Source organism: Lutjanus erythropterus, chromosome 5 (genome assembly GCF_056507025.1).
Source record: "Lutjanus erythropterus isolate fLutEry1 chromosome 5, fLutEry1.hap2, whole genome shotgun sequence".
Lineage (NCBI taxonomy): Eukaryota > Metazoa > Chordata > Actinopteri > Lutjaniformes > Lutjanidae > Lutjanus > Lutjanus erythropterus.
In genome coordinates this window covers 22,962,636-22,985,000 of record NC_139321.1, presented here as the reverse complement: position 1 = coordinate 22,985,000, position 22,365 = coordinate 22,962,636, and the positions used below count along the sequence as shown (strand labels likewise).

The 22,365-nt window shown below is 38.9% G+C and overlaps 2 protein-coding genes across 3 annotated transcripts; one reads left to right on the top strand and one right to left on the bottom strand.

Annotated features, from left to right (window-relative positions):
- The first annotated feature begins 1,060 nt into the window (after window positions 1-1,060).
- LOC146326891 (uncharacterized) lies at window positions 1,061-6,222 on the top strand. Of its 2 annotated transcripts, XM_084719256.1 has the most exons (4): window positions 1,061-2,080; window positions 2,429-2,488; window positions 5,332-5,434; window positions 5,719-6,222. In XM_084719256.1, the coding sequence occupies exons 1-4, from the start codon at window positions 1,835-1,837 to the stop codon at window positions 6,072-6,074; spliced, it is 765 nt and encodes a 254-aa protein (XP_084575382.1). In that variant the 5' UTR covers window positions 1,061-1,834; the 3' UTR covers window positions 6,075-6,222. The 2 variants fall into 2 exon arrangements, with proteins under 2 accessions (XP_084575382.1, XP_084575383.1); XM_084719257.1 differs by lacking the exon at window positions 2,429-2,488 and having other exon boundaries at window positions 1,066-2,080.
- Window positions 6,223-11,233: 5,011 nt separating this feature from the next.
- LOC146326890 (uncharacterized) lies at window positions 11,234-21,032 on the bottom strand. The gene is made up of 9 exons (XM_084718275.1): window positions 20,779-21,032; window positions 18,477-18,762; window positions 15,565-15,605; window positions 14,864-15,151; window positions 14,013-14,176; window positions 13,817-13,903; window positions 13,688-13,726; window positions 13,203-13,277; window positions 11,234-12,299 (listed from the first exon to the last, which is right to left on the bottom strand). The coding sequence occupies exons 1-9, from the start codon at window positions 20,837-20,839 to the stop codon at window positions 12,132-12,134; spliced, it is 1,209 nt and encodes a 402-aa protein (XP_084574401.1). The 5' UTR covers window positions 20,840-21,032; the 3' UTR covers window positions 11,234-12,131.
- Between the last annotated feature and the right edge of the window lie 1,333 nt (window positions 21,033-22,365).

Sequence of the window (22,365 nt, the reverse complement as noted above, 5' to 3'; positions counted from 1 at the left end):
CCGACTCAATCAAAAGTTGGGGCTCAGCTGTCACTCATGACATGACCATCAATCTCTGTTTCGTAGACTCATAACATGAACTAGACAGGGGCTACACACCAAACAGGCAGAAGCCCAGAAACATTCTGAACACAGCAATATATATATATAAAAAAAAAGAAAACACAGGCAGACAGCAGATACGAACACCATCACACACTTCCAGTGTGGTCATAAGTGACATTTTAGAGCACGAGTCAAACTCAAGCAGGCCCTTGGGCCAAATTCAGCCTGGCATCCCATGTTTTTTGTGCCCCACAAAAGCTCGCAAATACTTTATTTTGTGCCATATAATTCTAGACTGTGTTACAAAAAGACAGCGGTCATAAACTTCATGTCCCAGAATGCATCCCGATGTTAACTTGACACTGAAGGTGTCAGGCTGCTAGAAGTTAGAATATGCCAGATAACGTCTCAGTATCATACAGCTGTTTCCAGCAGTGGTGCTCTTGCCAAGTAGTTGTACTGTAGTTTGTGACATTAATTGTAGCAGCCAAGCAAAATGCTGTCACTTCATTTTTACATTTTGGATTTGAAACCTTGCTTGTTGGCAAAAAAAAACAACACTTATTGTTATTCTGACTTTATTACTGACTGTATTTTTATTTTTATTTTTTTTTAAAGAAAATTGTATCACTTATCCATCATTATTTTTTCCTATACATCTGTTTTCAGAGCTAATTATTAAGTTATTATTAAAACCAATACTCAAATGCAAAAGCAATGATGTCATGTAATAAAAAAGTAGATGCATTTGTATAGTTTTACATTTACAATCATGCCTTTGAGAGCGACCATAATCGCCAGGGATGAGTGTGAGTTTGACACCCCTGATTTAATGGGATTATTTTTGAGTCTACAAAGTTGTTGTTTTTTGAAAGCAAATGCTGCATAGTATGCCTTTAACATTTGACCTGGCACATTAAACCACAAGTCCCAGTGTGCAAATCTCTGTTTATCCGTGCGCAGAGCGCCTTCCTCCACCCCTCCTCCTCCTCCTCCTCCTGCCTGAAGCTGTAGACGTGCATATTGGAAACTGTCGTTAGAAACGCTGGAAGGAAGGGAGCGTCATGCGGGAACGGCGACAAGGGAGGTGGTTTTTTAAAGGTTGTGCAACATAATCCATCGCAGCGGAGCATTTGATGCCAGCTGGGAGACAAAGGAACAGCAAACTTGAGTGGTGTGGGGCTCAACGCTGAAATAAGAGGCTTTAGGAGGCTCGTGGTCGGCTCAACGTCATCGCGTTTTTTTTTTAACGATTCTTTCTTTTACGCGCAAAGCCGCCACATGAGAACTTTTGGAGACGTTTCTGCATCCTTATCCGTTTTTATTAAGTTCCTGCTGCATCCGATATCTTGAAGACGGCTGGACCTAAGCCTTTAACAGTTTCTTACCAAATATAGCTACTGTTAATGCTGCCGGAGCGTCCTTGAGAGATCCTAGATTGGATATTTGCAGCGCTGCCAAAGTTTATAATTAAATACTCAGCTCGCATTGAGTCAGTGAGGGTTTATAAAGCAACTGATTTAGTCTAATTTGCAGATTGGACACTTGAATCAGTTGGAGTGTTATTTTTAGAAGTTGGCTCTGATTTTCTGCCTTTTGTGCGCTGCAGCATGTTGATTTAAAAACGCTCTACTCCCAACAGAAGCCATTTTTAAGTCTTTGATTTTACAACGCTGTCTTGACTCACTGAACGCAAGCTGCTCGACCTGTTCTGGGCTGCAGAGTGTTAACCTGTGCACACACTTTTTTTTTTCTCCCCCTATTTTTATTGCTCTCAAATCTCTCAACAATGACTTTTTGTGCGTCTGGGCGCGGTGGATGTGCCATGGCTCGGCGTTTCCTCACCATCTGCGCCTTGGTGCTCGGGTTGGCGGTGAGCCGGGCTGGAGCTGAAGTCGAGCAGGCCAAGCCGGCCGGAGGGAGCAACCAACCACCGGCGGTCACCCTCCGGACTGTGATCGCCGGGACCTGCCAGGAGATCCAGCGTTACGCGGAGTCGGTGGTGGGAAGCGGAGTGATCCGGTCAGCGGCTGAGGTGCACCATCCCTGCTGCTTCTGGCTCCTTTTATCTTCTTAATATCCTATTTTACTGGGTGCTTGATCTAACTTCACTGTCACTATTCTGTCACTATTCTTTATCAATAACTGAACCTGATCACTAATTTTCTACTCCAACTCTGTCATGTCCTCTCTCCATCCATCCATCCATCCATCCATCCACCCACCCTTCACACACATTCCTCTCTCCATCGCCCCTCAACTTGTTAATCTCTCCCCTGATCCCCTCATCTTCTCTGCCCTCATTTCATGTCTTCTTATATCCATGCATCCCTCCCCTGACACACACTCTTCTGCTGTCTGCTGTGGCTCCCTTTTCTCCCAGAGTGCACTGTTGTTTCTTGAGTCTTTGCTTGGTCAGGAGAACGTCTATACGGTGGCCATGGTAAGAAACTTCCTGGGTGTCTCCATCTAGCCTGCAGAGTCCTCTCATGTCAGCCCATAGTTAGTTAGAGCAGAGAGTAGGAGCATGACTGTGGTTGGAGCTGTGACCAGACTGTATGTGTGTTCCCATAGTGATATTTGCATGATGAGAGGCCACAGTATCGTCCTGCCTGTGAGCTTGTAGTGTTATGAGTGCTGGTAAGTAGGCTGAAGTTGTTCGATATGACTCAGCTGGTAGCTCTGAATGCAAAACGCAGGGTGTGTACATGATCCATGAGTGAGAAATAGACTTTTTATGAGTGTTATCGCATCTGAGTTTGGTTTCCAGTGATAAAGCACAGTATAAACTGAGAGAAAATCTAATTATTGATCAAATTTAATTCTCAAGGCAAAAGTTGGGGGGAAAAAGATGTGCACACTGCACAGATAGAGCCCATTAAACCTGAAGGTAACAGAGCAGCATGCCTTTAAGATAATTATAGTTATAAAGTTACTATGTAAAATATACTGTGAGCTAAGGCTGCAACTAACCATTATTTTCATTATCGATTAATCTGTAGAACATTTTCTCAATTACTCGATTTGTTTTTTTTCTTCTGAAAAATGTCAAAAATAATGAAAAATTATTATGTTGATTGTTGTTTTTCCAAAGCCCAAGGTGACATCCTCAAATGTCTTGTTTTGTCCACAACCCAGAGATATTTCACTGTCATAGAGGAGTAAACACACCAGAAAATGTTCAACTTTGAGAAGCTGAAAACAGAGAATTTGTACATTTTTTTTAAAAAATGATTAGTTGTTTAGCAAAATAGTCAGGTATTACTTAAATAGTGGACAACTTATCAAATAATCGCAGCTCTAAAATTTAATCGTCAAGGCAGAAGTTACACAAAAGATCTGGACACACAAATAGATCCCAGTAACTTGTATGATTAATAAATGTAACAGAGCAACATTCCTTCAAGATCTGTCAGGGATTTCTTCACAGATTTGCTGATTTTACTGGGAGCTATCAGTGCAGATCTGTCTGACTTTTTTTTCTTTCTTTTTTTTGATACAGTGCTTTTTAAGGTTTTTTGGATGTGCATGTTGTGCACTGTTAGTCCTTAAATTTGAATCCTCAAATCAGAGATAAAGCATTAATCTAAAGTTATCTGAAAGTAAGTACAATATCGGTGGTACTTTACTGGCCTTTATGGGTGACACACCTGGCTGCACCAGCCTGCCTTTGGCATTAATTGATCAGTCTTCATTAAACCATTTAAGTATAAGTATTAATTAATCACAGTATCCAAAGTACCAGAGCTGTGCAAAAAAAAGATATCTAAGTGCTCATTCAAGACCTCAGTTCAGTCTTTGAAATGTGACTTTTTCATTGACCTTTTCTGTACCAGCACTGTGTGTATAATGAACATATATCTGCAACAGGCTGGTATTATGTGCTGGTGCACAGTGTTTGCAGGATTTTACAATCGATGCTCTTCTAGGGATGAGCATTGGAATTTAGCAGTAGCTCTTCATTGCATTGGATGGTTGTTATGCAATTCTAAATACCTGTTAAATGAAATGAAAAAAATGTAATCCAGTTTAAAATCCTGGTATCATGACAATTCTTGAATGTAACTGGCCGTGAAACTGAGCCTTTAAACACCAGGCAGAGCGGTAAATGATTAAGCGTGTGTTCTACTGATATACACACACCGACATGGAGTGACAGATGCTTGACTCCTGCTGACATGCTGGACAGTCCTCACGTATGAGCCAGTGTGCAGTGCAACAGGTGCAGATAAGATACTTGTCCAACTTACTGGGCTACCCTTGACCTTGCCTGATGAGGCTGTACAGTGAGAGAGAGAGTGTGTGTGTGTGTGTGTGTGTGTGATTTTGGGGGGAGGTGACCAGAGACTGTACAGGAATAGAGAGGGGCACTCAATGTCCAGCTGTCACTTGCATGCACAGCTGTTTGTCCAAGTCAACAATACAGCACTTCTTCTATCTTAAGGTGCAGCTCGGCAGCACTTACACTCTATAAGAGTTCTCTATAGTCAGTGTCTTACCTACAGTAGATGGTGGTCAGCACACCCTCAGTTTGGAGAAGTTTAAGTCTATGCTATATTTAGAATGTTTTCACTGCTTTACCTTGCCATCAGACAGTCTTTTCTGACAGGAATCCAACGTTTTATAGGTGCCAAACATCACTGTCCTGAAAACAACCAAACTCCATAGGTGAAATCAGTCATTTTTCCTTGCAAACACAGGTTGCTGATCAACCGTTGCCCCAGTCAGTGAGTTTGTGTTATTGTGTGGGGAGAGTGATGTTTGGCACCTTATAAAACATTGGTTTCGCATCAGAAAAGGCTTTCTGATGGCAAGGTAAAGCAGTGAAAATAGTCTAAATGTAATGTACACTTAAACTGCTATTGATATTTTTTAGGTGGACCTTTTTTAAGTTGCTAAAATATGATTTGTTGCCGACCCTGTCCACAGCAGTAAATTGCTTAGCTTCTATTCTGGTTCTCCTCTCTGCTTGTACGAACTGGAGGAGTGACAACCGCCATCTACTGCGGCTAATACACTGACTGTCACTAAGTACCTCCTACAAACATACATGTAATAATCCAAAACATCTCATTAAGTTTGTACAAACAGCTGCTGTTATATAAACCAGAGGTATGAATTGTACTGTGCATTGGAGCCACAATACATCTAGGCTGGCTGTGTTTTTGTAAATGGATCCGTCTCTCCTCTCTGCATGACCGTGATCAGAATGCTGCTGCTCTTCATTGTTACTGTGTTTAATAAGAACGTAAAACATGTCTCCACCCTCCCTCCACACCACCACAGTTTCTGGAGATGGTTATCCGATTCCTGGCTGAAGGAGCTGCCAGCGGCCTGAACGTCATCGCTGTTTACGTCACAGAGATCCTCAGGGTCACGGGATTCGACGGTGGGTACCAGGGTGGCTCATGTTTATGAGTGTATGTCTGTGTGTACGGCTGAGCCACTGAGTGTGTGTAGGTCACTGCAAACAGTTATCTAGAGTATGAGAGGATCTGTGGCAATGAAAGTTGTAAGTGAAAATATGCAGACTCACCTCCCCCTCTGGCACTTTGTCTGCCACTCCCTTTGAGAGTGGGTGTTTACTCCTGTTGCTTCCTGTGTAATAGGCGGGTATTGTCAAGCTTTATTCCTTATGAAACTGTGCCTAAGCTGAATTTCCTCCTTCCACAGTTGCCCTGACGTTGCCCCGCTTCACTCCGGAGGGTGTGACCGCCATCGCCCAGTGGGGTCTGGTGGCCCTCATTGGCTACTGGGTGCTGACCATTGTCCTTCGTCTGTTCATCTGCATTTTGAGGCGGGTGTTCTGGGTGGTGAAAACCGTCTTAGCGCTCTGGCTTTTTGGACTGATCGTGACCGACAAGACGGCCACTGCAGACACCACGGCGGTTCGAGTGGGCGGCCTGGTGCTGGCGTGCGTCCTGCTGACGCTGCTCACTTCAGGCTCTGAAAAGACTTGTTCAGTGGACCACCGGCTGAGCAGCCTGGAGGGCCGGCTTAAGGCAGTGGAGAAGAGGAAAGGGGATTAGTGACCGCCCGAGAGGGTGGAGGGGACAGGAGTGAAGATGGACAGAGGTGATGGTAATGTTGGTTCGGAAAATAGTAACACTAATGGTTTCTGTATGTGTGTCAAACTATTATGGGAAATAAAGTCTGTGGGATTTTTAATCAGAAAAACTCTTTTGTTTTCCCTATTTTTACTATTATAAATAACTGTAATCACATAAAAAGGAACTGAAAAGCTGCAATAGCAAGATTGGATGTGCACAGAGGATTGGATTCCACAGATCAGATCATAAACTGTCCTCTTTCTTTTTTTTTCACAATCACACAAATAAAAAAGAACAGTCTCTAAAGCTGCATTTAGGCAACATTTTTCAAGCCTTAGCTCATGTAGAGACGAAGCCATTTACCAAATTTCACGGCAAACCATCCAATAGTTGGTAATGGACCACATGTCAAAATATCTCTCTTAGGTCAGGATTTGTCAAGAAACTAACATAGTCCAGTATCAAGCAGCCAGTCTCATCTTTGATGTCTGTTTCCATTCACCACCATCAATTTCTTCAACCCCTGCTGACCTTTGCTCTGCTGACGGTCTCTTCAGTCCCCTGTGCCTGATTGGTTCCCCGCTGCTCAGTCAGCTGGAAGCCCTTTTGATCCAGCGGGGTCACATCGACGATCTTCATCCCCAGTGCCGCTCCAGTCGAGTGGAACAACCTGACCTCGGCGCCAGAATCATCATTCCCACTAGCTCACCCCGCAGAAGCAAAACTCACTTCCCTCCCACACTTTGTTGTGATGGAGTGGGCCAGATATGAATCTGCAGTGAAACTAACTGTGAGCTCACTGATGTGTCAGCATCTCTCTGCATCATCACGGAAACAAAGATAGAGAGCGATGATAATGTGATACCTAAATGTATTTGCAGAATGATTATTTGATGATAATCTTACTGTAAATGCCTAATGTGATTATCTGAGTCACACACAGAAGATAAAATGTGTGTAAATTGAGCTACTTTTTATAACAATGGAAAAAATGACTATATGTAGAAGAGTTATCAAATGAAACTGCAGATCCTCTCCACTCTACAGAGCTTTGTTGCCTCTTTGAGCCTGTTTTGGTTTTCTGGCACGCAACCTTAATGTTTTAGTTTAGTCTCACAGCATAATGTTTGGTTGTAACACTCAGCTGTTTATAGTGAAAAAGCCCAAAGACAGACAGACAAATTTAGTAACAAGCTTGTGAACAAAGTGGGCATTTAGAGGCAAAAGAACCAGATGTTTCCCTCGGGAGGTGGTGCAGACAAAAACAGAGCTAGAAGAGAGGATATGATGCATTTGCACCCATCAGGCGGCCAGAACATTTATTAGGAGACGACTCCAAATAAATGTTGCTTCAGATCTGTTGAACTGCAACTGTTTGCAGTCGAGATTGGCTTAACAACTCAATCAATGAATATATTAATTCTACAAGGAACTTTCATAGTGTTGATTTTGCAGACTCCTGTGGACCTGGAGAATGTAAACACAGATTTGTTTCATCTCATTTCAAGGAAAATCAGACCTGATGGCAGACATTAACCGAAACTATACAAATCTTCTCACTGATGGTCTAAATTTAACTTATGCAGTTCAGAGTTGAGCAGTCACAGCACCCTACAGCCAGGCTAGTCTTCTCCTTACTGATGATGAGGAATGATCTGAGTGTTATCACTTGTATTACAAACAGTATGGACAAAAATAAAACAGTTAAGTAATAGCAGTGCACATGATGTAACACCAGCAGAGGCTGTCTCGTGTCTTGCTGTGAGAGAACATTCAGGTCAGTCCTCCGCTTGCTCGGCTGCAGCTTCACAGGTGAGTGCAGGGTGCCTTTTTTTTTCTTAAAATAATGTGATGAATTAATCTGTTATCACAAGAAAACAAAAAAAACAACAACTAATTTTTGTGAGAAATGAGATTTGTTATCTCGACACGATGAGATAATTAAATTGTGATCTTATTAAAAAAAATGTTTACATGCATGGCTGTTCTTGGCATCTGAAGTTCAAAATGTCAGAATCAGAAATACTTTACTAACCTCCAGGAAAATTAGGTTGTGTTACAGTTGCCCCCATTCAAGAACAGAAATATATAAGCATAGAGAATCATAAGAAAAACAGAAAAGAGAAATAAAAAGTCATGTAAAAATATGTGCATTATACTGCAATATTTAACAATATAAAAATAATACATGTTTAAAAAATATCTATACTACAAATAAAAACAATAACATTATAAATAAGAATATTAGTGGAAATGTACAGTAAATGCAGTATTGATGTAGCTTTGCACAGATAATTATTGCTAAAAAATTACATAGCAGCTGAAAGGGATAAAATACAAATAAATATATAAAGATATAGGATAAATGTATGTTTAATTTATTCTGGGTAGAGGTTACCAATTATGTGATGTCAATGCAGTGGTAAGATTTTGACTCGCATAATTGATATTTTGATGCAGTTATAATTTTTGCATTATTAATTTAAATTTGAAAATGTTATTGAGTACTATCCTTAAAACCAAGAGCAGTATGGATCAGCAGTAAAGTGAAGACAAAAGTTTTTTCCTCAAAGTTAGGATTAGATCAGGTGTTCGTTCATATTTTGTTTTGTTTTGCATTTCAGGCATTAATCCTCTGTGGTCGTACTTAAAGGACAAGGATGTAATAAACCTGGAGAGACTTTCAGGATCACCGAGGGTAACAAACGTGTCTACAAAGAATTGGTTATTGTCTCGTGCAACAAACAGATTTATTGCTCTGTAGTTCTTCTTTTCAACACACAAAAGGCTCCGCCGCTGTTAACTCCTGCTCAGTCGAGTTTCTTCTGTGAACCAGTTGGTGTGGTGGGAAAGAATTTCTATGCTTGGATGAGCTTTTGGCTGCGTGGTGACATGTTGGGTGGGTGGTGCTTACAGTGTTGTCTCGGAATGACTAGTGGATTATGTTGTATGTGAAGACATGAAGACAGCAGTACAAGTACAAATACATTCAGTTACATTTTATTAGCTTTTATTACCCGACACAAAGTTTATAAATACAGAGATATAGTGCAAACACAAAATGGTCCCTTGTTAGGAAATGTCTTAGAGCTCCTCATGTTCTCAAAAGGCTCCAGTTAGTGCAAAATACTACCCCACTCTACCCCACCATATTTACTCAACCATCCTAACTATGACATGCATAAATAAATAATTTAAATTCACAGAACTGACATTCATGTAATGAATAAATATTAAAGCATTGTGTTTAGTGTGTTTAGTGTACATGTTAGTGACAAAGTGGAGACATGCAGACATTGCAGCTGTAGTCAAGTGAATGGCTTGCGTGTGTTAAAGTCACAAATGATGGATATATGTGAAGTTAGACTTTTAAAGTCATGCCTTTAAGGTGCTAATCTTGACACGAATGTAATGCAGAGGTGTTTTTATGGCATTATGCCATTGGAAATATGCATAAGGAAAATGTATTTTTACACAGTAAATGTAACATAACTATTACAATCACTATTAGGGATGTCACAATTAAAAATCTAAATCTAAATCAAAGTTCAATTTCAGTATCAAAATTGAATCAAAATGAAGGACAGGATCAGCTGTTCTCCCATTATGTTTTTTGCATGCCGACCCAGTGGCAGGCGTTGAGGATAACTCATAAAAATAGCAAATCAGCTCACTGATGGTCTTTTTTGCATATGTAGGTCATATAGAGGCATCAGTGTTAAACTGAGACTGTTTCATAACCAGTCAAAACTCCCTGCAGACTCACTTCCTGCAACAAATCCTCTAGTCTACGTCACATATTATGATTCAGGTTACCCACAAGGCTGCCTTCGTGAAAGGGGCGCTGGTGGATCTCTGCAGGCGAGAGCTCGATAATTTAACAATGGTATAGCCGTTATTGCAGAAAAACAATGTTTAAATCGAAAACTGGATTGACTTGTGGTCCTAAAATCGAAAGTCAAAGTGAAAAATGGATTTGGGGGCATTGTGACACCTCTAATCACTCCATAATAATCCATCTCTGAGCCAAATGCAAATATTTCTGCAGCACAGTAGCTATATATCAATGTTAGTAAACATCCACAGCTTGTTTGAAGTTACTTCACAATTCACACTAAGCTGCATATAATGTAAGCATCACATAAAACAACAAAGCTTTAAATAGATCTACAAGATGAATCCCAAAGGACAGGAGAATGTTTACATCTAATCCAGAGTTTTGCAGAGGTAAGGATACTTGATGACTGCATTTTCCCTGAAAAGTCAAGTTGGGGCTGCATTACAGAAACTTCTTAAAAACTTCTTAAACTGCTCTGCAAGAAGTAAAAAAAATGTCTGCTGTTTTTTTTTTTTTTGCAAAGTATTGTTAAAATATGTTAAAATAGCTTACATATAGCTCTATATCTCGCCTTCATTTAGTACTCCAGGATTCATGAATATGTAAATAGTCCCTGCCCTCTCCACACACCCTAAGCCCCACCCCTAAATAGCTGCACATGGTTTCTCCTCTGTTTTACTAGCTAATCACAGTAACTAGCTATATCCAGCTTTTCCTGTGGGCGGGGCATCACTGCTAATGATATGTATAGCGCCACCCCCTCGATCATTAGATTGGTTCCTTAGGATTATGACATCATAAACCCAGCCTGACTGAAGACTGAATCAGTTTGTTTTTTTTTAGACTGACCCTGCTCACTGAAGTTTCAGAGCAAGAAATGTTCAGACGTGCCATTTACTGCTTATTTTACTCCTGATTTGTCTTGGAAAAACATGAAAAACACCACATGGACATGTTAACAAGGTTAAAAATGTGATTTTTACTGGAGGGGGGGTTTAAGGTCTGAGGTTTAACAGTGCTAACTCGGAAGATAAAAGTAAGAAAGTGACCTAAGAGAGTAAACAGTCTCCATCATATCGGGCATCAATTGTGTAGAAGCAATAAAAGAGCAGCCATATGGATTAAACAAGTAAGCTAACCATTAGCAACTATTAGCTAACACTACGTTTACTGACTGTTAGGTGACGATATGGTTATCCACTGATAGGAAGTTAGCTAAAATTTTAAATTTGGACTGCTTAAATGTTAGCCAAAAGTTAGGAGAGTTTATTTCAGAAGTTAGAATGCTTGTGTAATTTTTTCCTAAATCAGGTCTTAACTCTTCTTACCACGGTTACCAAACAGTTAAGATAGGAGCTGCCTGTTGGGAGGTTTCTGTAATGCAGCCCCTGGTCTGCAGTGAATGTTGTAACCCTGACAAATGTGCAGGAACGATAAATGTATTCCTTCAGTACTATGAGAAACTGAAAGACTCTTTGAATGAGACTCACGAGGTAGAAAATTATTTTAAATAATGCAGGCACTCTTAATTTTGAGAAAGCTACTTTTTTTTTTTTAATTTCCCTTTCACCTATGGCTTTGAAACTGTGATCCAAGTTTCATGCTCTGCTGGCCACACTGGCTTTTGAAGGCTCTATGGTTAGTAGTGAAACTAAATTAAATGTGAATGACCCAGATTCGAACTCGTTCCTTGTTTTTTTCTTAAATTTTTTAAACTAAAATTTGGCACAAAGGAACATTGTGGAGTTTGCGGTATGTGAAAGAACAGATTTGTCGGTTAGTGAGAAGTCTATGTGTCTTTCTGCGTGAGTGCCCTAGAAGGAGTATAAATGTAAAAAGATTAGTCCAGCATTTTCGGAAATACGCTTATTCTCCTCTTGCCGGCAATTAGATGAGAGGACTGACACCACTCCACACACCACTGTTCTGTAATAACTTCATTTACCCACCAACACCTCTTAAATTCATCAATTATCATTATATCTTGTTCCTTTAATCCATTTCATCACATCTGTCTTTCACTGGGTGACTATTTCTTGGCCGGAACCAGTTGCCAGGCAACCAGCTCCAGACTCCAAGAAGCCACTGGCGAATGTGTAAGTGAAAATGCATTTCCCAAAATGCTGAACTATTACTTCATTGTCACAGTAATGAGAATAAGTTTAGAAATTTGAGTGCACCTGCGGAAATGAAGGCTTTCAGAGGAAGTTGAGTTTGTCTGAGTTATAAACATCAGCGCAAGCTGAGTCTGAACTGAGCACCGAGGGAAAGGTCACCCCCTTCAGTTCGAACCGCGGCTCGTCGTGGTCAGACTCAACATGGATAGGGACAGTTGGAACATCTAGCGTGGCTTTTGGAGTTGAACCCTGAGGAGAGAGAGGGACAGACATATCACTGAGTATCAGAGTATCATAACCAAGCAGCTGATATTAATGCCATAAATTAAGTGCCATAAATACATTTACAGGTATTAGTTTGTTTCACAGGTGCTATGTAGACAATATTCATGTCAAATTAAATTATTACCACAGATATTTCCAGATATTTTCAGATATTTCCCAGGTTAAGACAGCTTTTAATAACTTCAATAATGTGTTTGATATATATTGTCGCCTGATGTGGTTGACCAGAGAGGCCTTAGTGCCCTTCAGATTACAGTGCTTCATGATTTATATTAGGAGCAGAGAGACACACATCTTATCTCGTGCCCTCCTGTCTAGTGTCATGATGATACATGATTCTGTATGATGTAAGGCGTTCTGTATAAAACTGCTTTTGGTGTGAAATGTATCCATGTATTTACACACTGTACCCAGATCTCCTCTGTCGACAGATGTGTGTTGTATTAAACTCATATATTTAAGTAAGAACAACTGAGGCTCCTCAAGTTTATTTGTTCATCCAAGTGATGTGTGACCAGAAGTCCAAGTTTCAGTCATCAATTTGGCAACACAAACAGGAGTCCAACAAAGCCAGACACTGGGTAAGTAAAGAAAATTATTTTATTTTCCTTTATCTTACCCTGTGTACCTCTTGACAGAATCAAAACAAAAGTAGAAAGTTGTGCTAAACTGATTGGAAAATAGTAAATGAATTGCTAGACTGTTTAGTTTTCTGTGAATCAACAAAGTGCTGTTTGCATATTGTCAAGGCACTGATTGTTTGCCACAGTTTGCTGAATGTTACAGAACTCTTTTAAAGCCTCAAGTTGCATTGAATATATGATTTGTTGTGTTGTCTTTTGTCATTGATGCTGCTTTGATTCTTACCATTTTCAGGAAAACGGAATCTCCTTCACTTGTGTTGTTTCCATCTGTTTCATGTCCTGATTCTTCACTTTTGATCTGTAAGTACACAAATGTTCTTTTTTTAGATCACAGCAATGGGGGCCAAAGGCTCTAAAACTCTGAAATAGGAAGAATTTAATGGACTTTGAAATTCCTTAAAAAAAAAAAAGGCCTAAAACTCCCTAACACCTACAACCTAGAGTAAGACGCTATAGGAAAAGACAGAAAATTATTCTCTTTATTTTTCCTAAATGAAACCTGGCAAACTGACTGAAATAGAAAAATAAACAAAATTCAATATATTTAAGGCCTTATTATTAATTTGGTGAAACACTGACAAGCACAAACAACACCACAGAACTATAAAAAAAAACAATTGGTCTGTAAAAAGGTACTGAAAAATACAAATACAGTTTTTTAATCGTGTGTGTGGGTAGCTCAGACTGCTGGGTAGCAGGTCATCATACCTTAGAATAAGCTGGCGGTTTACGCGGACGACTGTGTATCTGCAAAGTGCAGGGACACACAACACATAAGAGGAGGATGAAGCGAATAAACAAAAGGAAATTCTCTATGAAAAAGCAACACACACTAACCTGCGGGCCAGTCGGAGTGCGAGGGCGCTGAGCAGGGTGGCGTGGACTGGGCTGTGCTGACCCCGGTCTAACAGGCTGAGTTTCAGACTGCAGTTTGACACAGAAACACACTGGGTACACAAACAATTTCAACAGCAGGACGCTCTTCCGCAAACACACAGAAGCGTCAGGGAGCTTTTATGCAGAATGTACTCACCTCCTGGTAAGATGTAATGGGTTCAGCATCAGGAGTCTCAGCGTCTTCCTTTTCAGAAGAGCTGTCACTCCCTCCGCAGCAGCACTTCACGCAGGTACAGCAGAACAATATACCGCAGAAAATACCAAATCCAATACCAACTTTAGACATGTCAGTCATTGATGCTGAAACAAAAAGTCGATTAGTCGATGGGCTGAAAAAATATCACCAACAATTTTCATCAATGATTAATTGTGCAATTTGAAAGCTCGTCAAACTCAAGCCTCTCAAAAGTGAGAATATGCTGCTTTTCCCTGATGTGTACGACTGTGAAACTATCTGGGACGTAAAACACAAAAATGACACCCAATGATGTGGAAACATGTGATGGTAATTTTATGAAAATCACAGACCAAAAGGTTATTTTAAGACAAAGTTGCATGTAGGAAAAAAACATTAGTTGCAGGTCAGGCTATCGTGATATCATACAGTATGTTTAAGAGGAGCAATACTATTTACATGATATGTAGACCAAATTTATATTTTTAACATATCAATATCGTGGTTATCGTCAATACTGGTGCATCACATTAACTCTAGTTACCAGGTTAGGTACAGTACAGTAATAGTAAATAGGAATAGTACGTGTAAGAGAAAAAGAGTAAGTTGGAAAATCTGGGTTTAGGATCAGGATTGAGTGATTTCTTTTGGGTTGACACAGCTGTACAACTCCTTGAAACCTCTGTGAAACTGTTTTGGATGAGTAAAAGCTAAAAACAAACCAAAGAGGCTAAATGCAAAGTTTTTTTTATGACAAGACGATAATTCAATCACAGTCATTTGACACTTATTACAAAGCGCATGTTACTTACACTTCATATGCAGGTTCACCACTAAGGCCGTGTTGCCATTTTCATCTCTGAACTCAATGCGCCCGTCGCATGACATTCCGAGGTGCTGATTTTCAATCTGACATGGGAAGTGCCACTTAAACCCTGCGCAGTCGGCGTCATCCTTCAGCGAGCCATAACGAACCACCTCAGTCTTTCCTGTTCTTTGGTGAGTTCTTGAGTAGAAGAAAATGTTGCAGTTTTGCATATCCAGATTAAAACTGATGCTGAGGCTTTCACCGGGACTCCGTTCATAGGACTCTGTGTTTGCTGGAAAAGAGGACACACAAGACAGAGGATGTCAAAGTGATTCTCCAGGCAAAATCTTTCGAGTGCCAAAGACTCATCCCGTGTAGTCTTAGTTACTGGTGTAAGCTTTGTCTTTCACAGCGTGGCACCTGTGATTGTCTTGAAAGAATAGTTTTGGGACTTTTGGGAAACGTGGTTATGAGAGTTAGATAAGAAGGTCAATAACACTCTTGTGACTGTACGCTGAATTTAAAACTGCTAGTTGATTTGATTCAGTTTGATTCAAATCAATGTAAATGTTTACCACAAGATCATTGGTTTTATTCCCTCACAACTGTCATTTACATCTTCAAATTCTTCTTTAAAATGATTGGCTACAAGCGAGGGGTGTCACGATTCTCCAAATGGAAACAGCTAACCTAATCCCATCCTACTCCAGTGAAGGCTTGACCCGCCCTGCACCGCCTCTGACTGGCTTAGGCCTCAAGAAGTTGTGAAGGGTGAGAAAAAGCATTGATGCCAGTCACTTTGGTGGATTAAAGAGATCTGAAGGCATTCAGCAATCCAGTCACAGTGCAGCAGCACTGAACAGCAGTGTCTGAAATGTTGTTAGACATTTAGAAAACTAGGTTGCTACCTATACTGTAAATGGACTGCATTTAAAGTATTTTTATGGTTTAGAGGTAGAATCGGCAGGATTCATCTGAGCTGCTCCTTAACATACCAGCAAGACAGCTGATCATCGTGTTGTGTCATTCGTCGTACAAGACGTCAAACACAGGCATACTGGGTCGGTACAGTAAAGTGTCCTGAACACAGCTAACTAAGAAATAGAGGCAGAGGGCAGCTGCAGATACAGCCACCACCACACACAGTCTATAGTCTATAGTGTAGTCCATAGTGGGTCATAGTCTATACATTGTTTTTTAGGGTAATGTTGCAGATTATGCCTTTAACAATTTCAAGATAATCTGCAGAAGACAGCAGATCCGAACAGCAAAACCTTGAGAAATGCTGTTGTCAGCCTAAGCCAATCAGAGGTAGAGTAGAGTGGATCGCGCCTTCACCATTGAAGGATTTTAGTATGGGTTCAAAAAACAAAATGCAATTGATTAATACTATATAATTAATATATATAAGATTAGTTATTAAATTAAAGAGTGAACATATGGATGAACAGAAGTTGGAGAAGTAGATTACGCTGCAGCAGTGGCTCCTTTTTGATGTTTTTTTGACTGCAAAAGTGTAAATCTGAGCTGACTGCAGCAACTGTTTTCTGAGACAGACAAAACTACTCGTGGTTAAAGTAATCTCTCTCCCTCTCTCTCTCTCTCTCTTTGCAAAAGTTCCTGGTTTTACATTTCAGTATGCAAAAATGTGAGTTATTGGTTATTCCCAAATACCCTGAGATTAATGAGTACTATATCCCAGTAAAGAATCAAGTTAAATATTTACAATTTTACTATTTATAACTTCACTTAGCAGGCGCTTTTAACCAAAGCACACATCTGAGGGCTGATACAACTTCATCAATATCTCTAATATTTAGAGATCATCATTACAAAACATAAAAATGTTAGGAAAATAGAAAAATAATATGCAGATCAGTAGGACTATTCTTAATATTTGACTTCAAAGAGACTTGTCAATTATATTTAAGAAGATGGAGAGTTTATCTAGACTTATGTATCCAGCCTATTCACTGGATATATCTGACAAATTGATCAAGATATTTATATGGTTTTCAGTTTTCTCTTCTGTCCACAAGCATCAGGAATTCTGGTGATATAAATTTCATATTTAGATGTGACTTTGATATTTTCAAACAACCTGTGAAGCTATCTGCTTTTCACCAACAAGTCCTCCATTACTGGAAACTCATATACAACATAACTTTACCTGACACATGGCAACAGTATGGAAAAGACAGAAGGTCCCTGATCGATTATACATTTATAATAATAATAATATATAATAACTGGAAAATACAATCTTGTTTGTACTAACAGGTTATATAATGAAGTAATTAAGGCAATCCCACAAGCAATAATACACATGCTGACCTATTCTGTGGTTATTCCACAAGAGGCTTCATTAGTTATAGATGAGTGTAGCTTTATAGATAAAAATGCAATAATTAATTATTAAGGACTATCCTCTCTTCAGTTTGTTTCCTTTCACTGCTAAAGAGGAAAAATAATATGTTCCAAGAATGCACCAACAATTTTATGGTTAAGATTAAGAGCCAGAGTCAGAGCCACCTCTCTTTTTCAATTCCACCGAACATGAAATAAGTTAATGAACGAGGTTTATGCGTTTGATGACTCTTTAAATCAAAAGATTAACTTTAATATTTGTACTTTCTGTAATTCAAATGTTGCAAAAATGGAACATCTTTATTTTCTCTTGAAAATAAATAAAACCTTTTGTTCAGTATAGACAGGCGAAGTCACGCTCCTTCCAGTATGCCTCATGGGACCTAACTTCGTAAACACACATGAACCATCTATGGCGAGAGACAATTTATTTTTTTTGTTTTGTTTGAACTTAGCTTCAGTGGCTAACGTTAGCTTTTGGAGGAAGAAAGTCCTGACTCACTTACACGAATTCTAGGTATGTAGTCTTTCAAATTACACCACTGACTACCATTCATATTTTTTCCTAAGTTAGGTCCCATGACGGGCCACCAGAGGGGGGGGGTGACGTCACCTCTCTATTAGACAACTTATAATGATCAAATTATTTTGTTTCTAATGTATGAAAACATAATGTTTGGTCTCCAAATCAAGGACAAAAAAACAGAGTTTGGCAGTAATCATTTTATTATTTTGGCAAAATATTTCATACGCAAAAGTCGTTTCTTAAAAACTACTCCTATATTTGCTGTATTTCTAAAAAAGATAATACAACATAAAAATATGTGAAATGCTGCAAAATTGAAAAAGCTCTACATCTTTATGAGTATCCACGAACCTTTATTCCTCAATGACCTTTGTATGTGTGTGTATTCTTTCTTTATTTCAGTATTTATTGTTGTCATTGTGTAATTGTAAATCGTCCTGTTGTGGATTGTATTGTCTTAAATACGACGTGCCTTTTTGCATGTATTATACTGATACTTTAATAAAGAAAAAACAACAACAACAATAACAAAACTTGGAGTTAAAGTATGTTAGGAAGTTATCTGAAGTAATCAATTCCAACATTCACTCAGTTATAAAACATGAGACCGTTGAGTCTTTACCTTAAACAGGTTATCACAAGTATTGAGACCAACAAAGATGAGTGACAGCCGGTGTCATGACAACAAGAAGTGCCAAGAAAGGAAATTAAATCAACTGAGAACTAAGAAGGATCCTCACCTACGACATCAATGGTCCGGGTATACAACAGTGCCTGATGTTTGTCTTTCATTTTGTAGGTGCCACTGTGTTCCTGGGTTAAACTGCGTATTACGAAGTCACCCATCGGCTTGTTCCAAGAGTCCCATGAATCCCAAGAGTCGTCACGTTCACGTGTCCACACGATCTTCACACCTGATTTGAACTTAGGGCTGAACTGGATGGTTTGGGCCTTTCTGTGCAGCCTTATCCTGAGAATTTCCCCGTAGTTTTCCTGATCAGACAAGACGCCTGTAGACGAAGGCCAAAAGAAACTGAGTACAAACCTTCTAAATATATGTCAACCAGCACCAGTTAGCTAAGAGCTCATTTGCATCTCTTGACTCTGGGCAGGTAGACAATAAGACCAACCACAAATACACTACTTAAAGCTGCACACTACATGAAAGCCCACCAGTGTGAGATAATAAATAGAACCACTGTGAAAAATACAATCAATACAAGGCTATTATTAGAAGTGACACTTTTCAGGGCCCCTACAACTTTTCAAGAACTTTTCAAGATTTTCCAGCACCTTGCACCTGCGGAAAATTATTATTTCACTCCTTCATCACATTAAATCAGACGTTATTGCTCTATACACAACCGAAATTATGTTTTGCGGTAGCATTCAACACAAAGACGACAACTAAAGGAAAACACAACAAAGTTTCAAGTTTTAAAATGTGTGACCAGCAGAGCTGCCACAATGAATCAGCAACTATTTTGATAATCACTTACGCGGTTTGAGTATTTATTTAAGAAAGAAAGTCTTTTTTCGTTTCTTTACACCTCTATGATGGTAAACGAAATATCTTTGGGTTGTGAGTAAAACAAGTCATTTGAAGACATTATTAGGCTTGGGGAAACACTGATCAGCATTTTTCGTTTTGCTGACATTTCAAAACAAACAACTATCAATCAATTAATCAAGAAAATAACTGACTGATTAATCAACTATGAAAATAATTGTTAGCCGCATCCCTACTTATCTGACTTAGCATCCAATGCAACCTGGCTGAACCAATATCCAACTTATTTTATTTCTTTATCTAAACAGCAACTGCTATTCAGTCAGGTTGTGATTTAGTATGAAAGTAATGCAATTTCAAGCTGTTCATCCCAAATCCCTACATTTGCTTTAACCAAAGCTTGAAGCTGGTTTCAAAAACTGCAAGGCCTCCTGAGACTCAAATGTTTGTGGGTGTTAAATTCTTCTTCTTCACTGCTTTAACCGAGGAAGCAGACTGACCGCACACTTCCTTTCTGAACTGCGGTGCCTAGTTATCCCTAGTGGATGCTCTAGTCCTACCAGCTCTGCCTCTGCCAGGACAGGCAACGCCTCTTATCCATATCCGTATCAACTGAGACCTGGTCAAACCTGCCTGTGACCAGGTTGTTATGCAGTAAGACAGATGGGGAAAATTTGGACATGTATCTATATTTCAGCATACTTGTTAGTAACCTTTTAAAGGATGTACATATATATCAGAGTACACAAAATCATGTCATGTGAACGAAAATTCTCATTTCAAGGATGTTCATCATTATTAAGTTCAGTGGTGGACAAAGTATCCAGATCTTTACTTGAGTGCAAGTAGCAATACTCACAATGCAAGAACATGCTGTCCTGCAAAAAATGCTGCTTGAGTAGAAGTACATGCTTACAAAGTACACACAGTACTTTTTTTTTCTTGGCTGAATGCACTTTAAGTATTAACAGTGAAAGTGCTCTTTGTTACAAATGACTCATTTTGGAGTTTTATATTACAAAATGTTGAAATTGATCTTAATATCTACAATAATACATAGGTTTGTTTATTTTGTATATACACATTTATTTGTTTTGCCTTTATAAGTTTTATTTAATGTATTTATTTTGAATAATAAAGTTATTTTTTGAAAGTAAGTCTACGTTTCTTTGACTCAACAAAAAATATTTGAAACTATAATAATACATGACATTTTGTTTTGTGATTCAAATCAAAGCAACTGGTCACCTCAGCTCTTAAATAAATGGAGTGAAGTAAAAATTACAATATTTTTTTTTAATAAAAACGTAGTCGAATAGGAGTGTAAAGCAGGCAGGCATAAATTGGAAATAACATATAGAAAATAATAAAATTGTACATGTCTACAGTAACTGTGTAGGTCTGCTACTGATTTAATTAGTTCACTGCTGAGTCTTTACAGTCAGGAAAAAAAAACAGGGTAGCTATACATTGAGTCCAGCTAAAAGAAGATTAATCATTTTTATAATTTACTCACCTACACAAAACCAACTCAGCAGCAGCAATACTCTCATCACCATCATCACCATCATCATCATCTGCCGCTACTCGAGACACAAACCCGAGTCCAGTGTGAACCGTCTTCGACTAGTTAACCGCACGATGTCATCAACACTACTATATTATATTATTATATTCACTATAATGACACATGGGTTGTAAATTGCACTTTTTCCGTACCCGCAGTGTATTACTGTAATTGAAAGGACACGAAGAGTGTTTTGTCTGGGCCCACCCAAAAGGGCGTTTCCAAGGAGCTACTCGTGAGGCGTTCATGTGCTGTAGGAAATTACTGCTACACCACTACAAACCGGTTCTAGCGTTACTCAGTCACATCCCTACACAACCCGTACTGGAATACAGACACCTGAAAAAGAGGGCAACACGTTCTTTTGGTTTAGCCACGACAGGGGCATGACTTTTACCAAAAAAAGCGATGTCGGTCTGTCCATGGGTCAGCCAATCACTTTTGTTCACACTGAAATATCCCAGGAACAGCTGTAACAAGATTTAGAGCTGCGTTCGAGACCACGTCGGGGGTCGGAATTTCCCCCTTTAGCAAAATCCAACTTCCGACTTCAAACAAACAGCATGTCTGTATTGGTATCGGCGTATATTGGCCAAAGCATTTAATTTGATTTTTTGGGAAAAATGTTCTATTAAAGTTAAAGTATGTTCCTTAAGTTTTATGATGGACTTTAATTAATGTGAAACAGCCAAACTAAAACCCTTTAACGTATATTGTTTTTAAAATATTTAAGGAAGAGTTCCGTTGATTGATGAAATAGATTACATTTTTGTGATTAAAAACTGTCTTCATTTTACAATATGCAATTAGTCTACAGTTATTAATTTATAATATTAAAATTAATACAGTAATACCTTTTACAATAGTTGAATTAGATCTGTGGTAAAACAACACAGCAGGCTGTTTATTACTGTAATAACCATTACAGTAATGTGTTTATTACTGTGATAACAGTTACAGCACTGTGATTGTTATTGTAATAACAGTTACAGTACTGTGGGGCTGTGATTAGATTTACAGTAATCATACTGTTAAATGTATTTACAGCAACTTATAAGCTAAATGCTGCCAGTAAGTTACTGAAAATTTTACAGTATTCCTTTTACAGTGTAATCTACAGGTTTTACACATGTGTATCATTTTCCTTAAAATGAGGAGCACTCAGTCAGTGATAACAGTCATTGAGATTATTTCCAGTGGTAAATAAAGGCGGGTAAACTGTGGATAAACTTTTACCCTCCTCAGTGATTGATACAGTTGATCTGAGAATAGATGAATGATGACTTATTTCAAAAAGGTGGATAACTGTGCTCACTTGGGTTCACCCCCCACTATGCTTCTGTTGATCTCAAACTGGGCATGAGACTTTTAACATTTTTATCAGACAGCCTGTAGTACAATATGGAAGCCATCATATACCACAGATTAAAAAGTCAGGATAACTAGCCGTACACATCCTGCATCATTTGAAACTCTTTTTTTATCTATGTCCTGCATGTTCCCCAATTTTATCTAAGAATTGTGATACTTCAACAT